An 18,653-nucleotide genomic window follows, 5' to 3' on the forward strand; every position below is an offset into this window, starting at 1 on the left:
TCTGGAATTCAAATTACCTGTTTGGTTCTAAAGATAGCCCTCTTTCCTTCAAATATGGCAGCCAGTTTAGTCACTAAGAATTGGCAGCCCCAAAAGACTCTCAACCATCTACTGGACATTGAAGATTCATTCATTCATTCATTCAATAAACATGTCCTGAGTCTGCTCTGTGCCAGACCCTCTGATGGCCACTGGGGACACACAGATAAATCAGACACAAGCTCTGCTCATGAAAAAACTAACTCACTGACAACCAGCAGTGAGTAAATGAGAGGAATCTGTAAGATGCTACAAAAAGGAGCAGTCAGGGAACTCATTTTGGAGGAAGTGACACCTAACTGAACCAGCTAAGTCTCAAGGTATGTCCAGTTGTGGGGAATAAACAGCAGAATCAGACCCAATCCCTAACACTTAAGGAACTCAAAGTAGAGTTACAGAGACAAGACTCATGTTCATGGCACAATGAAAAGACAAAAAAATCACCGATTAAGGTCCCAAACAGGTGTTCTACATGGAAGTATGGGAGGATTGATAAACTCAAGCAGCAGAAGTTGGGGTCATTGAAGAAAGGCTAGGGAAATGAAATGGAAGCCACCTTTTTTCATGAGATTCTTCTTAAAAGTCTTTGATCTCTCCCTTTTTTATTCCCGACTCTTGCCATAGTCACTTGTGGCTCTCCTCTGATTTCTTTTCATTTCTCATTTTCTACTAAAGGAAAACACTCACTTATTCAACATCTTTAGAGCGAGTGCTGAGAGCAAGACATTAATCTAGGTCCTGATGGTGGTCATAGTGGTGAGAACGTACAAATATGAACAAGACATGGAGCCCTTGAGCAGCAAATGAACAACCTAAATGATTAAAGTTTGAGAGATGTGAGTCCCAAACCAAATGGCATAAGGTATGAAATTATTCAGATTTGGAAAAGGGACTGTCATTCAGGAAAGATTTCATTGTAGTTGGTTTGTTCACTCATTTCTTCAGCATTCATTCACTGATGACTCCTATCTACAAGATTCTCGCCTCAAAGAGCCCACAGCTGACCACAGGTCCAGGAGACATAAACCACCATTACAATAGAGGGTGATAAAGAAGCATGAGATGTACACTGGGCCATGGATGTTCGTAAGAGGGAGCTCGGAAGACAGAGTTGGTAGCTTTTGAACCGATTCCTAAAACTAAGTAGGAGTTTACCAGGTGGAGAAGAGAGGAAAGGGAAAGTAAAAAGGCGCTGAGATTATATTTGGAGCACCTTGGTGTGGAGCGGTTGGAGGGAGACGAGGTGTTAAGATATACTGCCCCCAGAGTGGAAAAGCCTTGAACACCAGACTAAAAAGTTTGGTCTTTTTCAAGGAGGTAATGGGCAGTCGCAGAGAGGTCTGAGCAGGTGAGGACCCTAACAAGCTTTTCGTTTTGGAAATGACCCTCTAGTAAGCGAGAAGGGTGCACTAGAGCCGGATGGGGATGAGGGCTCAGCCACAGACGTTTACAGCAGCTGTATCTTTGTGCCTGAGACTGCACCAGACGGGAGCCTAAACTAAGCTGGAGGAGTTGGGGTGCGGGAATGGAAGGTGAAAGGAGAGTCCCGCGTGAGGTCTACATTCAGGACAAGGACATACGCAACTCCAGGCACCGCACAGCTGCCGGGAAAACCCGCCTCCTCTTCCAGATCCCTCTGGGGAGGAGCTCCGGTCAAAGCACGTGATGCCCGGGGAACCACGTTTACTATGGGCAGTCCTCCCGTTCATCCGCGGTTTCAGGGGTTGCCCCACCGATCTCCCACACCTGGACTCTTTACCGCAGTGCTAGAGGAATCCGTTCTCTTCCACGCGTCCCGCTATACTCCTCCTGCAGAGCGTGGTTAGGCGAGATAAACAGCGCAGGAGCCCTTTGCCCACACTAAAGATGGCGACCAGTTGCGTTCACTCTGGGTCGGGGGAGCGGGTTCCAGGCGCCAGGCCTCACTGGGCGAGGCGCAGACGGAAGGGGCGTCTCTCGAGATAACTTTTCGACCTTCCTGGGAGGGCGCCTGAGCCTAGGGGTGTGGCCTAATCTGAATCCTAGCAGATGATTGGCTTTTCGGCAGGTGGGCGGGGGTGTCTGCCCTAACCCACCCCTCCCTCTTCGAACCGGAAGTGTCTCTCGGTCTTTCCAGCTGGTTGTCATTTCACTCGGCTCGGTCCTACGAGAAGGACTCAGCCGCGGCTGCTGAACCCGGGCACCGGGAGGCGGTGGCAGCGGCGGCGGCGGCGGCGGCAGCGGCGACAGCAGAGGAGGAAGGAGGAGAGAAGAAGAGCCAGGCGGAGTCCGCAACTACGACAGCGGGGACTGCGGGACCGGGGTAAAGCGACGGCGGCGGCGACGACGGCCCAGCAACCGTGAGGAGAAACAAAAGGCTTCTAAATTACAGTTTTTTTAAAAATCTGGGGGAAAAAAGAGAGAGAGCGAGCAAAGGGGGGAAGGCCCTTCTCTTTTAGAGTAACTACGCTGGTGGGGTTTTCCTATTTTTCCTCTTTTTTCCCCCCTGCGGAGAATCGAACTGAGAGAACTGAACAAACCGCCCCTGGGTCCCATGAGGGAAAAAAACCCCGGAGCCGCAGAGAGGGGTAGAGGCCGAAACCGCAGGACCTTCCAGGTCGCCCCCTTGGTCCCCGCACCCCGGGGCCGCCAGCTTGTTCTCGTCGAGTCTCTCTAATCCGTCCTGATCGCGACACCCCCAAGAGGGAGAAACGGGTGTTTCCAACCCATTTCATGGGGGAGAGGAGGCCGGGGGGAGCCCCAGGAACAGCGACCGCAGCAAGATCTGCACCCAGAGCTTCAGGAACAGCCCCAGAGGCCAAAACTGCACCCCGTGAAAGATCAGAAACAGGACCAGGAACAGCAGAAACTTCCCTGCAATCATCTTTCCATTAGTCAATGCTGATTTCCTCTTCTGCAACCAGGAATTCGCCTCCCACCCCAAATAACCTAATATAATCTATATATATAAATATATAATATATAATGTTCTTAAATTATTCCTGATTTTTTTTAACCAAGCTGCCAAGAAAAGAACGTATTCTCCCCTTAGCCCTATTCTAATTTTTACGTGAGTGAATCTAAACTGCTGAAGAAGACCATATGTGATTGTTAAATTATATATATATATATTTTTACTCCGCGCAATGCTTATTCTTCTACATCCATAGATGCTTGAGAAGCTGTGTTTTTGTCATTCATGTACGTTTTCCTTTGGAAAAAGAAAGCGCCTATTTTACTAACCAAAGACTTGATTTTTACCCTCTTCGTTTTTATTCCCTCCTAGAATAAGTTGGATTCATGTCAATGTTTTAAGACTTTTTTTTTTTTTTAGTTTTTTTCTTTCAGAGACCAGAATTCCAAATCTGAACTATTTAGGGTGATAAGCTGCGATCTTTGAGCTAGCTAAAAATAAGACATTTCAAGCAAGCAACTTAAATTTGGGGTAGAGGATACAAAGGCGTGAGACATCAGGTTGTTTTTTTTTTTTTATCATAAGATTCTGAGCCTAAAAATAATAAATGGGGGATTACGGGTTTGGAGTGCTAGTGCAAAGCAATACTGGGAATAAATCTGCTTTTCCAGTCAGATTCCATCCACATCTGCAGCCTCCACACCATCACCAAAATGCCACCCCCAGCCCCGCTGCTTTTATAAATAATAACACAGCTGCCAATGGCAGCAGTGCCGGGTCAGCTTGGCTCTTTCCTGCCCCGGCTACCCATAACATTCAGGATGAGATCTTGGGATCAGAAAAGGCAAAAAGTCAGCAACAGGAACAGCAAGACCCTTTAGAAAAGCAGCAGCTCTCCCCCAGTCCAGGTCAGGAAGCTGGAATACTGCCTGAAACTGAGAAGGCAAAATCTGAAGAAAATCAAGGGGACAATTCTTCAGAAAATGGCAACGGGAAGGAGAAAATAAGAATCGAATCACCAGTGTTGACAGGGTTTGATTATCAAGAAGCCACGGGGCTAGGTACTTCAACCCAACCCTTGACATCTAGCGCGTCGTCTCTTACTGGTTTCAGTAACTGGTCAGCAGCGATAGCGCCTTCTTCCTCTACAATCATCAATGAAGATGCAAGTTTCTTTCACCAGGGAGGGGTCCCGGCTGCTTCGGCTAATAACGGTGCTCTGTTGTTTCAAAATTTTCCCCATCATGTCAGCCCTGGCTTTGGAGGCAGTTTCTCTCCTCAGATCGGGCCTCTCTCACAGCACCACCCCCATCACCCTCATTTCCAGCATCATCACAGCCAGCATCAGCAGCAGAGGAGGTCTCCTGCCAGTCCCCATCCCCCACCTTTCACACATAGAAATGCTGCTTTTAACCAGCTGCCTCATTTGGCGAATAATCTTAACAAGCCCCCTTCTCCATGGAGCAGCTACCAGAGTCCCTCTCCTACACCGTCTTCTTCCTGGAGCCCAGGAGGTGGTGGATATGGTGGCTGGGGAGGTTCCCAAGGCCGAGATCACCGCAGAGGGCTGAATGGAGGAATAACGCCCCTGAACTCCATCTCGCCTTTGAAGAAAAATTTTGCAAGCAATCATATTCAGCTCCAGAAGTACGCTCGCCCCAGCTCTGCCTTTGCTCCTAAATCCTGGATGGAAGATAGCTTGAACAGGGCTGACAACATTTTTCCTTTTCCGGTAAGATTATGTTCCATTAATAGATTAAGATGAAATAAGGAAACGGCAGGGTGTAATATCTAAGTAACGAAGAGAGTTTGAATTGTCTGTATTCATATCAGAGCTCTTCTTAGAAAACGAGTTAATTACCAGACATGATTTTGGCAGGAGAGGAGTATAATTTGGAACAAAATATTCAGCTTTTTTTTTGGTAAATTTCTAATTGTTATCTTCCCCTAGATAATCGTCTAAATCATCATAATTATGAATACCAGGTAGCTAGTGATGTCATGATTATTAACTATAATACCCTTCTAGCCTGACAAGAGAATCGTGGTTGGTTTTTCCCTACTTATTTAAGTGAGAATAAATAATGTAGATATAAATATATTTCATTGTGGAAACTGATGAGCATTTTCTACCCATTTGCATAACTATATAACCTCGCAAATTAATTTTTGTCCACTGTAAGGTAGTGATTCACTGAAAACCAGCTACTGAATTATAGTTTTCTCACTGGTTATATTTTAAACCTGAAACCTCTCTGAACCCTGCGGTCTGAACAGTTTGAATTCATCAATTTGGCAATTCCTGTTAAACCTTTTTGCAAATTCTGGCCTGCCTTGTGTCAGTTAAGGACTGCTAGAAAAATGATCTAAATATTTTCTTCATCCCCAATTATTTTTGCATACTATGAAACTGTTGATCTCAGAGTGACTCTTTTATGATGCCTTTCACCCATTTGTTTATTTTACAGTGTTAACACTGGGGGTGTAGATAATTAAACCATTCCTAAAAATAGACCCAGGCAAAGATCACTTGTCTTTCTTGCCACCAGTGTATCCTTATTCTGCAAGAGTCACATTGTTTCATGTTTTTTAATTAATGAGCAGCCAGTCTAGTTGATAGACAGAGGATAAAGGGAATTTCATAGTTAACTGAACATCAGATGCCCCACTAAATTTGTATACTTTGGGGGTATGATCATTTATATGTGTTTAGGAAACTTGTATGGGTTTTAAGCTAACATTGAATCAGTCCTCAGAACAAATCCCACAAGATAAGTTCTGTTATTATTCCCATTTTAGAGATGAGAAAATTGAGTATCAGCAAGATATAATAACTTGCCCAAGAGCACACAGCTGATAAGAGTACAAACTCTAGGTTAAAAAGCAAGGATTAAAAAACGCTACATACATGTGTACGCATACACATGTGCCATATCTAGAGGGTTATTTTAGAGATCTTTTGGCAAAGGCTCAAGCAGATTTCAAAATAATTGCAATGTCTCCATATATGATGTCAACACAAGTAGAATTATCTGTTTTAATTAATAATTTGCTCAGAGGGAGGGGAGGTTTGCTAAGAGAACCCTGTGTCATTCCAAGGAATTAAATATCCCTTCTCGAAGGATTCAGGTATAATGATTAGGATGTATCTTAAAATATTTGGTGAAATCTAGTTAAAAAAATTTTTTTTTAATAATTTTTTTGCCCAGGTATAAAAAAAGCTGTTGGCTTTTGTTTTTAGAACGGGTTTTTACTCAAACTGAAGAGAGCAGTTATCATGCTTTAGTGGTCAGGTGAAAGACTGTTTGAAGACGTTGGCAATCCCATGAAGTCTATTTTTAAAAAGTTGGTTTTGATATTCCTTTGAACATAAATTTAAGGGAAATTTAATGCAAAGGTAACTTTTATGAATTATTTATATATTCCCAATTGAAAAAATCTAAGACGGCATTCTCAACATTTTAACTGGGTTAAGATTGGCTCAGAATTAAAAATACTTTTCTATTTTGCTACTTATAAAGTGACAGAATGAATTTATGTGACCTCATAGTTTGTTTTCCATTCTCAGTTTACTGACTTTTGATAAAGGTTTGCTTTGGGAAAAATAAAAATTTCAGAAAATGAATAAGCTATATGTATGTGCACATTATTAATATTTTTATGGAGCTAATGGGATGTGTTTAACATGTGAAATTTTTTTAATCAGATGGTTTCTTAGAGATGAAGCTGGTGTATGAAATACTAGTAGACTAAGATTGATACTAAAAGATACTGTTAGAAACTAACTCTTCCCTTAGAATTGTTGTCTGTTATGCTGAGAATGGAAAATGGATGAAATTTGGTAGGATTAGAAACTAAATTGTTGCTTTCTGTTCACCATCCCCACCATTTTTAGGAGAGTGTGTATATTTCTGTGTGTGAGAGAGTGAAGAGAGAGAAAGAGAGAGGTTGGGAGCTGGGGAGCTGAGAGCAAGCATTGGGTTGAGTTGTAAGTCACAATAAAAATAAGTGATTTGAAAAGAATCTTTATGACAAGAAATTCCTAATAGGGTTTTGAAAATATAAGAAGGTAGTAAACTGAGTACCGTGGTGCTTACTTAAATGAATGCAGTTCTGTGTGTGTGTGTGTGTGTGTGTGTGTGTGTGTGTGTGTGTTTTAGAGAATTATTCTTTTGAATAATTTTTTGGCAAAAAATACTGTTTTGAGTTGATATGAATTACTTGGTTAAATCTGATATGAAAAGATTTGAAGAAACATTTATTTGACTGGGAGCCCAGACACCTAGGTTGTGGTCTTGGCCCTATCAGTGTCATAGCATTTGGGGACCTCAGTTTCTTCATAAAATTGGGGCTGGTGGTGACCTAGGTGATTCCTAAGTTCCTTATGATTCTAAAGCAAGCTACTGTGAAATTTAAACTGCTGCAATCACAGTCCATACTTTCTTCTAAACACTGCTATCTTATTTAAATTTATTACCTTAAACACTATTAGTTTTAGGAAAGACATTTTATAGATTAGTAATTCAATTTCTGTTGCTTTTAGAAAGAATTCCTTAGGTGTTATAAAGAGATCTTAAAATTTACCACAGAAATTACAGGATAGAATTTACATGGCTATATTATAATATTGGTATTCAATCAAAGACTAGCATGGAATTATTATATTAAAAGGAAATAATTTACCTGAAATGTAACTAATACTGGGCAGTGTTTATTTTAATTTGAAATGAATCAGAATGGTTTTTACATTTATTTAATATAGGTTTGGGTACATACAGTGAATTAAAATTCATGATGACATTTTAAATTAATTTTGGGGGCCAATCTTAACCTTCTCTTTTATCCATGTTTATGGAGCGGGAGCAAAGATTCCAAATATGTGAATAATCCTCTAAATAACTGATATGACAGGCATTATATTTTGGGATTTTCTTTGTATTAAAATTTGTTTCTAAGTTATTTTTGCTTAGCTTAAAGTTTTCATTATGTGGATGCAGATAACATGCCTGAAATCCAGTTTTCAGATACAACTAAACTAATATGTATTTAATAATGGCTAACATGCCTTTGATAGTCTAAGTGTTTTACATGTATTAACTCATTTAATTCATTCAGCAATCCTATGAAGTAGAAATTATTATTGTTATTATTACTATTCACACATGAGATTTGGTTTTTAAACATTATACTACAGTGTCTTTTCACATAGACATGTTACAGATGGCGGGGGGCGGTAAATGCCTCCCGGAAACATGTAAGATGAAAGAAAAATATTTACAGTGAATCATTGATACCTGATGATTAAAAGCTGATTATAAAGTTTTGAAAAATAGAAAATAATAGAATATATTTATTTGTCAACTTTAAAATATTAAATAATATTCAAATCAATATTTTTTTGTTTGATTTTAGTACGTACTATATACTAGGTACTGAGCTACGTGCTTTCACGTATGTTATCTCACTTCGTGTATAGGATTTCTCAACCCTATGAGGCTTAGTTTTATTGTCTTAATTTCAAAATGAAGAAACAAGGGCCATGTTTATGTGACTAAAGGCATGATTTGACCCTTACATTAAGGGGAGGAAAATCCTACCCATCCTGCCAAACACATCCTGGAATCCTGATGTCCAAACCAAATAATATATTGGGGCACCTGCCAATAATTAATTTGAATATAGCAGTTCTTTGGAGGGGTACCTAGATCTTCTGTCCTTACAGGAATGTAAAGGAGAATTGTATGCTATATATCCTAGTACTCTCTTATATTCAGCTCAGTTATGCCCCCATCTCCATTAGCTAAGAACCAAGAAGTAGACCAAAATGAAAAAAAAAAAAAGAGAAAAGAAAAAGGAAAGGGGGGAGACAAAATCTGTTACAAAGATGATCCTAAAACTTGATTGATAGGGAGACATTTTAGGATTTGGAGCCCATTTGCTCTTACTTGGTCACCATGGATTTGTTAAGTTGTCTTAACCAGGCAAATAATTTATGTTACTTTAATAACTCTCCTTGTGTTTTCAGTTTATTGATCCTCAAAATTATATATGGCATCTTACATCTGAAAACAGAAAGTTACTGCATCGCTTCAGGTCTGAAAGTCATGGTGAATTATCAATATTAAAATTATCTAAAGTGCAACGTTATTACATTTTTGTTTTCTCATATAGTCCCAAGAGGGATATAGGAAACATTTTCTTTGACTTTGTATTTATCTATATTAGAAGACGGTAAAGTAATTTTTTTTAACTGTAAAGTATGGGTTGGATGGTTCTGGCTCCAGCAGAATTGAAATATTGGAAAAGTTTGGGAAAAGGCTACCAGATGCTATTTTACACCTTTTTGTAGAAAGCCTTTTAACTAGGTTTAATTGCTTTTCTGATGGAATTGAAACTTGGGCAGGGTAGTTTTTTGATTATTTTTTGATGTGTCTTCAGGGAAGCCATGGAATATCGTCAACACACTGTTCCAACATCTTTCAGGAAAAACCTGGTTATTGCAAGCCTAGTGAACGTGCTTGTTGCTAGTTGCAACTAGAAAGATGTTATTTAGTTCATGAGTTTATGCTTTTGAGAATAATTTTTGTTGGTGTTCACGAGAAAGAATTGGAAAAGTAGTCTTAAAGTTAACATATGCCTATTTTGAATTTTACAGTCTAAATCTATTTTCCTTACGACTTTTTTGCTCTTTCTATTAAGGAAAATAAGCTTGAGGTTCCATTATCACATTTTTTCAGCACTATATTTTACCTCAGTTTTTGGTCCCATTACAGATGAGATAATATATTTCTCTTCAAGGCAGGGAGCTTGTAACATGAGCATTCATTTTAATTTTTCCTGACAAAAGTCATTTTGTATTTAATTGTTCAAACAAAATTGTTCTTGAGGAAATTAAAGTATATTTTTACCATGATAAATTTATAGCAGTGTAGAATTTTTTACTTCAAAGTTAGCGTAGATTCTCATCATATCATATAATATTGGAACAGAAGGCGTTACACTTTCAGGTTTTCAGAAAATTCTCAATAGAAAGATAAAGGATCTATATAGATCCTATTTTTAATCAATTTCTGAAGCTGACACTTGGATAATTACTGAGAAAGGCTATTGTGTGAAGCCAAAAATGTAGTAGACTGAAGCACAGGCCCTGGATCCAAACAGACTTAAGTTTGATCTGAACTCTAGTTAGCTGTGTGACCTTGAGCAAGTCACTTAAATTTGAGAACACAGACCTAGCAGTGAAGGGTTATTCTAAGGTACTTTAAATATGTGGCCGTATTAGGTAGCTTACATTTTTTTGTTTAAAATAAAATTTAAATCTCTAATATTGAGTAAAATCAGGAAATTAAAATAACTACAAAAAGCTTGGGTATCTATGAAAGATTTTGAGCAGTCCTTAGTTTTGCTTATCTTATCATATATGCTCCACTTCTCAGAGTACTACTTTTAAATAAGCTAGATGCAACCCAGGACAGATAAAACATTTAGCAGAATTATCAGCTTTCTTGAAGAGAAGTTTTAATAATTGTTTATATACCTAAACATTTATTAGCATTGGCAACCTGCATCTTTCAGTAGTTTGAAAGATTTTGCCTATTTTTAAGAAATTTAGAACATTTGATTGTTTTTGTATACATTAAAGGAGACTACTTTTTTTTAACATCTTTATTGGAGTATAATTGCTTTACAATGGTGTGTTAGTCTCTGCTTTATAACAAAGTGAATCAGCTATACATATACATATATCCACATATCTCCTCTCTCTTGCGTCTCCCTCCCACCCTCCCTATCCCACCCCTCTAGGTGGTCACAGAGCACCAAGCTGATCTCCCTGTGCTACGCGGCTGCTTCCCTCTAGCTATCTGTTTTACATTTGGCAGTATATATAAGTATATATAAGTCTCACTTCATCCCAGCTTACCCTTCCCCCTCCCTGTGTCCTCAAGTCCATTCTCTACGTCTGTGTCTTTATTCCTGTCCTGCCCCTAGGTTCTTCAGAACCAATTTTTTTGTTTTTTTTTTTTTAGGTTCCATATATGTGTTAGCATACGGTATTTGTTTTTCTCTTTCTGACTTACTTCACTCTGTATGACAGACTCTAGGTCCATCCACCTCACTACAAATAACTCAATTTCATTTCTTTTTATGGCTGAGTAATATTCCATTGTATATATGTGCCACATCTTCTTTATCCCTTCATCTGTCGATGGACCCTTAGAAGGAGACTGTACTTTAATGAAGAATTTATGATTTTGTTCATTAAAAGACAGGAAAAGGTGCCATAGATTTGAATTGAATATATTTTAGCTTTTATCCTGGAATTAAGTTCTGTTTTTTATATTTTAATTAATTTATTTAGCATATATTTATTGAGTACCTGCTATGTTATGGACTAGGCATAGGTATATATCTCATAAAAATTGTTTTGATTTGATTCATAATGTATTTCTGACCTGTGCGAATCTTTGAATGATACTGAACATGCATTTTTTATCATTGTAAACAAATTAGCAACTAGCCCAATAGTTATATTTCATTTTAATCCATGAGCTGTTTAAACTTCAAGGCAAACTAACAGGTTCAACTTTAGGTATAACAGAAACAGTGTGTAAATGACAGTTCCAAATATTCTATTAATGGTCACATTTATAAATATACACCTGTACACAACATGCGCTTTTTTAAGTTCTGTGACAAAATGGTACTACAAAAGGCAAACTTTAGCCTGTGGGTCACAGAATTTAGGTCTCATTACATGTCAAGGAAAAAAACTCCATCAGTCACTTACAGGTCCTCCCTCATGTTTGCAAACTGAATTTTTAAAGTTTAAAGTCTTAAGCTGAAGAAGTACTTTTCATATTGTAGAGTATTTAGATTGGGCAATTTCTATTTGCTGCATATTTACCAGATATATCCCAGTCATTGCTTTCTTTTAGCTCTAAAATAAATTATAGTTAATTCCTCAGTATTATACACTTTAAAGCCATATTTATATTTAAATGTTATGAACATACTTTTAATAATAGTTTTCCCCGGTGTTTTTGAGGAATGCATCTGGTGCTAGTCAGTAAAATAACTGCTGTAGCCTTACTGTCTCTAAGAACCTTAAAAAGAACCAAACAATGTAAGAACAGTTGCTACTCAGAAAAACCTCCTAATTATCATATGGAAGTCAGATCTGAGTTTCAACGATGGCTCTGCCACTTACTAGCTGTGTGACCTAAGGCAAGCTCCTCAACTTTCCTGATCCTTCATTTTCACATTTCTTTTGTCCAGTGTTTTTGAAGTAAAATGAAATATGCCTAATATTTGGCTTCCAAAAGATTCTGTTGGTATAAGAAAGTCATCAAATAGAAATATTAATTCAAAATTTTGCAAATAGCACAGATTCTTAAAAGGTGAAAACCATTGTGTAACTGGTGTATGGTAATTTGAGTTTAACTCTAAAGAAGAATTTTATAATCTGAACTATAATTTTGTTTAATAAACTCAGTGTACTTAATAGTGGGAGTCAGCCCAGATGATGCTCCCATTTTCTTGAACATTGCTGGAAAATTTAGTGACCAACTGTTTTTTTTGTTTGTTTGTTTGTTTCCTCTTTGGATAAAGTTTATCCCCCCAAATCTTTTTCATTTCTTATTTTGGAAAAGTTTAAACATATTCAATAATAGACAGAGTAGTGTATAGCAAATTCCCATGTACATACATGTCACCTGGCTTCCAACAATGATCAGCTCCTGGACAGTCCTCTTTCATCCATCTTCCTAACTGTCTCTTCCTGCTTTCATGTTATTTTGAAGCATTTCCCAGGTATTGTATCATTTCATCTGTAAATGGTTTAGTATGTGTCTCTAAAAGATAGTCTTTTTTTCCCGTCTTAAAAACATACAAAAATATCTTCTAGTTGTTTTTTTAAAGAAAGATAGTGAGAAATTGAAGCAAGGCCCACATTTCTGTTGTACCTGCTCAGCCTGTTTCACCGCTCAACCTGATGCTAATCTCTAAAGAAACCACTCTTGGCCGCATCTCCCTTCTAGGTCAAGACACCAAAACATCAGCTGATGACCACAAATTTGGGAGGAGATTGTTCAGTTTTCCTCTCTTCATTACAGCCTTCTCCTGGGTTCAGGCTTCTGTGGACTTGGGGGAAGGATCTCCAAAAGGAGAGAGAACAGGACAGGACTGAGAGCGTTTTGGTTGTGTTTTTGTTTGTTAATGTGTTTTTGTTTTTCCGAAGGGAAATTTAAAGGTTTGGGGTCTTTTGCAGGCCTTTGGACTGCATCACATTTTTTTTCATCTCTTGCTGTTTTTCAACCCACAAATGTTTGATGCTTTCAATGGACTGTGTGCTAGGAGTACATGACCAAGGCAGACATGCTCGTCCTCGTGAACTGTACAGTCTGGTGACCTCTTGCTCTGTGCCTGCGTGTTGAGAAGTGCCTTCTGATCCGGAGACTGGCGAACTAAGGATGTGGCGGGGGGAGCTGTGTGGGCCCAGAGGCCGACACTGGGCACAGGCTGCCTTTTGACGTTGCTGTCAAGGCTCATGAAAGAGAAGAGACATTATGGATGTTATGGGTTATAGGATACAAGCCTCAGTTTAAGAATAAAGATTGTGTATTTGGGTGACCATTCTCTCTGCTGACTCCGGACCCTGATCGGGCCCAGCAGATGTATAGCAGAGGACTGCTGACTGCCAGTAAGCAGCCAAAGATAGAGGAATGGCCAGAGGGTCTAAATGACTTCATTCCTTAGGGCCTAGTTTTAGTAGCTCTTCCCACTTTCCTGAACTAATGACCTCTTGCCCCGAATAGCTTATTAGGTAGGAAATATCTTTTTTTCCCCTTTTTTGTTTCTCTATGAAAATGAGCTATAGGAAATAGCACAGAACAGCTGAATTATTCAGATACAAACAATACCTAATTTAATATGTTAGTTTCGGGCTCTTTTCCATTTCACCAGAGAGAGAAGGGGCAGAGGGAATGTTTATTGAGAGGATCTCCTAGCTGGCGGGCGTGGTGCGGACCTTGTCTCATTTCTCCGCATCCCAGTTTTATAAGGGAGGTGGGATCCTTATTTTCATGATGAAATCAAGGTTCAGAGACAATGCAGAGTCAAGATCAGTTGTCTTCTAAGTGGTGATTTACACGCAGGTCTTGGACTAGATTTTAATTATTTCCCTCTGCCAGGCAAGGTGAAAATGAACAAATAGTTAACAAGAGGAAGGGGTCTATTGATTTAGGACCTGACTAATCAAGTCTAGAATGCCAAGTTGTGTGTTTAATACAGTCAAGTGGTGACAAGAAATATTTACCACTTTAAGGATTTCTAATGGTGAACTTGAATGTGGTTTATTTAGTGAAGGTGGGATAAAAGAAAATTTTCTCAAAGGCTTTCTGGAGAGATCAGATTCATCAGTTCATGTGGAAGAAAATGGAGCTATTGATCCAGTCAGGGTAATACTCCAAAGACATTGATTCATTTTGTTATAGTTTATTATTCTATTAGGAAGCACTTGGTAGCCCAAGATCTGGAAGACTCTGCCTCATTATAAAGCGGTCCTAATGAGAAAGCACTGACTGAAGAGGGATCCTGCTAAGAAATATGAGATGCTATTAAATGTGGTTTCTCCTACTTCAGGTAATTACCTCTTTCACTTTAACCTCTGACACTTGTTCTCTGCATTCAGACCCTGTATACAGTGAAGGATTTCATACCTTGCAGGTGTTGATAGATTGGAATTTCTAGGTCATGACAAAGCTCATTTAAATGGACCACTTTTCTGAGCTTCTGCTCTGAAGTCAGACTCCACCACTTACTTCGTGACTTTGAGGGCAAGTAGTTAACTTCTCAGAACTCGTTTGCCTAAAATGGGGGTGATAATTGTATCCACTTTACATGATGGTTGTGAGGAACTAATGTACATAAATCATACATCATTCATCTGAGACACAACACAGAGCCAGGAGGGACATGTTAGCCACTTTAATGATGATGGTAACGATGATGAGGTACTTACTGGATGCTCCACAGTTGCTACAGTCTGTGGCTGTGGAGGTGAGTGGAGCTCGCAGTCCAGTGGCAGAGGGGGTGGGTAGCTCTAACAGAACTTGTCAATATCATGTGGGCTGTCAGCGTTCTAGGGGGATGTGGGGAAAAAGGGACTTGTGCCTGCACAGGGATGGAAGGGTCATCTGGTAGTGGAATCTTGAAAGCTGACTATATTGCCAACCTTTGGTATCTGTGGCCTTAAATACTTCATCCAAGAAAAATATTTACATTTTGGCAAATTTTGGATTAAAACTCCCAGAGTTACCTTTGATTAATTATGGGCTGTGCTGGCATCTCAGGCTTCCTATTTATTTTGGCAGCTGATACACTGGCATAGACTTTGCCTTTCAAACCAAAATATTTTCCTTTCCCTTCTTCACCAGGGAAAGTTTAAGCCGGAAAGAGAAACTTCCATAAGCTGATACAGATACCTAGCAGTCTGAGAAGTGATGCTCACAGTAATGTATGTCTTTATAGGAAGGCAATGAGTAAAGGGAGTAGCTGAATTTTGGCTTTGGTTCTTAATAATGTGGGCACGTTCAATTAAGTACATTTTGTGTTTTAGACCAGTTCTAGTAATGCTAAAACATACTAACTCAAGTATAAGAAGACAGGAACAATTAATGGAGTGGTCAAGGTGGTGGTTCTGTTGAAACTGAACTGAATTGTAATCTTTTATCCAATTTATGCATCTTAGAGCTTGGAAGAGAGGGCTTTGATTTGGGTTTTGAGAGCAAAGCCCTTTCTCTTCATAAGGAAACCTTAGAATGGTTGATGTAGAATATTTAAGCTGGACTGCATCACAGCTGTCAACAGAATGTAAGCTACAACTCACACCCCCAAGTATCTAATGAAGTTAACCTGTGGAATGGAATTGCTTAACTCAGTGGTTCTCAAAATGTGGTCCCTGTCTTCACTTGGAAACTTGTTAGAAATGTGAATTCTTGGACCTACTGAATGAGAAACTTGGCGGGTTGACCCGGTAGTCTATGTTTTGACAGGACCTCCAGATGATTCTGATATACTCTTAAGTATGAGAAACACTGGCTTACATTATCCATCTGGATTTTTTTTTAAAAGCTACAAAAATGATAATTTTGGTTTGTGGCATAATTGCAATCTGGTTGTTCATCCTGATTGTAATGGACCCAACAGGTTCACGTCCTTTTTGTGGCTACTCTGGGATGTTATAAAAAGACATGTCATCAGTTCTTTGCTGACATAGGTCTTCCTATTTTGCTGTGGCAGTCAGGATTATTCAGGTGTATATTAAAAGGACAGGTCCTGCTGTTTGAAATACTAATTTGTTTTGTCAGAAGGTTATTTTTATCAACTTTGATTTTCATAGTGGCTTGTGTGGTTTTTCCTTTAGAAATTGTCCTGTGAAGTAGAGATGACAGAAACTGAAACCAACAAGTTACAATTCAATATATTAAATACAATTAATTTTTACAAAATAAGAAGAGGTCTACACATTGTAATCAAGTTTGCTTTGCTGAGCCTTGAAAATAATTGGTGGTCTTTTATTTTCATTCATGGTTATTAAGCTCACATGTTCTAGAGTCAGAAGGCCTGGGTTCAGATTCTGCCTTCTCCATTACCTGATGTTGGTAAAGTTACTTAATCATGCTAAACTTCACTTTTTTCATCTGTGAAATGGAATAATAACTTAACACTTAATTGTATAGGATTTTTGTGAGGAATAAATGAGAATATGCATGTAAAGCATTAGAGCTTGTTAAACGTTAGCTGCTGGTACTATTATTATTGCTATTACTACCACTTCTGCTCCTGTGGTTGGCCGTAGTTAACCTAGAGATGCATTTGTGTTAGGTCTTTAATTTGTGGACCACATCTATCTGTCATCTCAACAGGAAGAAGGAAGATAAAGCTTCTTTATCTCTTCTTATGTTTTTAGTATCTCCGACATTATCCTATATTACTCTTATACTAATTTTTGTTCTTTCTTTCATTTATTGAGTCATATTTGAGTGCCTAATGTTTGCCAGGTACTAGCCAGCACATTCCTGCCCCTAGGACCCTTATGGCAGACAGAGTATCTCATTTATTCTAATATATATCTTAACTAGTGTGGTCTTTTGCCATGACCATGCCTTTACCCAAGGCGGCCCATTTGCTTTGGAGTGAAACTTGGGCTTGCATCCTGACTAAGCTGCTGAACTAGGTAGGCAGTAACCTGTCTGTGCTGTAAACTGTGGATTTTCTCTAGTCTTAGTTTTTGTCATTAAAATGAGAATAATAGGGCTTCCCTGGTGGCACAGTGGTTGAGAGTCTGCCTGCCAATGCAGGGGACATGGGTTCGTGCCCCGGTCCGGGAAGATCCCACGTGCCGTGGAGCGGCTGGGCCCGTGAGGCATGGCCGCTGAGCCTGTGCATCCGGAGCCTGTGCTCCGCAATGGGAGAGGCCACGACAGTGAGAGGCCCACATACCGCAAAATAAACAAAAAAAAAAAAAAGAGAGAGAATAATACAATCTAACTTAAAAGGAGGTTTGAACATTTAATTAAGACGGTATTTAAAGAGTACCTAGAATAATGTCAGGTACTCAGTAGATGCTCAGTAAAGGGTAGCTCTGCTTTTCTGCTTTTTATTTCTGTAGTCTGCCAAGAGAAACTGGCAGCAGTGGGTTGAAGCAGATGAGTGTTTTTTTGTTTTACAATAGAGTCTTTGAACTTTTATTGGAAATCAGGACATCCCCCTTCAATAAATTGTTTTAAGTAAGTTTTTTGGAAAATGCTTCTTATTTTGCATTATGTTTAGCATAATGAAAACGCAGTGACTGTCCTTTTAAGACTATAAAAGTTCATTTTATTATTAATTAGTCATTGATCCCCCCACCTTTTTGTGGGCAAGAAGTGATAAACTTTGATCAGTCATTCTTGTTCACATCTTTGATTCCTTCCATACCCATCATAATTTAAACTGCAAATCTTGAAAGAGCACAGACTATCTTAGGATATCGAAAAGCTAAAATACAAGTGTATTTTGTTTGTGGGAAAGGAATATCAGAGATCTAATCAAACTCTTTCCTTTTTTGGATCAGGAAAAGGGTCTAGAGGATGAAAATGCCAAGCTCACATGACACTGCTGGCTTCCTAGTGTCTAATGCTCGGTTCCACTGATTTAGGTTGATGTTCATATTTTGATAATCAGCTCAAGTTCAATCAAGAAGAGCTGTCACTTAACAAGGTTTCTATTTTATAGTTAGTTTACTTTCTGGGAAATGGATTCTAGAAAATAGGTAAGTGGTTTTGATATTTGGCTCAATTAGCAAGCCAGAAAGGAAAAATCAAAGGATGAAATATAGAAATCAAAGCACTCTTGACTTGTCACTTTGGTTCTTGGGCAGGAAAACCAACATTGTTTGTGCTGTTCTTATTCCTTGGGTTTATTTGTGTCTGTACCCCTCCACCTACTTCTTAATGACACAGACATTTACATTTTGGTCCTTTTTGTAAAATTAGATGCTTAAAATAGACAGAAAAAAGTCAGTGAGGGAGTAATCAAGAATGATAAACTTTGGACCCTCTCTGAGAACAGAATGTTTACTTGACAAAATATGTGGCTTGAAACTCTGAATTACCATAGCATCATAAGAAACAAAGTGTTATACAAATGTAAAGTAGTTTATAATAATTGTAATTGCGAA

General features: G+C 38.8%; 1 protein-coding gene across 5 annotated transcripts in view; it reads left to right on the forward strand.

Moving 5' to 3' along the window:
• The first annotated feature begins 2,196 nt into the window (after nucleotides 1-2,196).
• The window catches only part of CPEB4 (cytoplasmic polyadenylation element binding protein 4), a 64,115-nt gene continuing 47,658 nt past the window's right edge, over nucleotides 2,197-18,653 (forward strand). For 4 of the 5 annotated variants that reach the window (XM_065873498.1, XM_065873496.1, XM_065873499.1 and 1 more), the window contains exon 1: nucleotides 3,540-4,664. In XM_065873498.1, coding sequence (XP_065729570.1) covers nucleotides 3,540-4,664 — 1,125 coding nt within the window. Of the gene's footprint in view, nucleotides 2,379-3,539; nucleotides 4,665-18,653 lie in introns of those variants that run through there. The other variant, XM_065873501.1, reaches the window with a different exon arrangement.

The sequence above is a fragment of the Phocoena phocoena genome, chromosome 3 (genome assembly GCF_963924675.1).
Source record: "Phocoena phocoena chromosome 3, mPhoPho1.1, whole genome shotgun sequence".
Classification (NCBI taxonomy): Eukaryota; Metazoa; Chordata; class Mammalia; order Artiodactyla; family Phocoenidae; genus Phocoena; species Phocoena phocoena.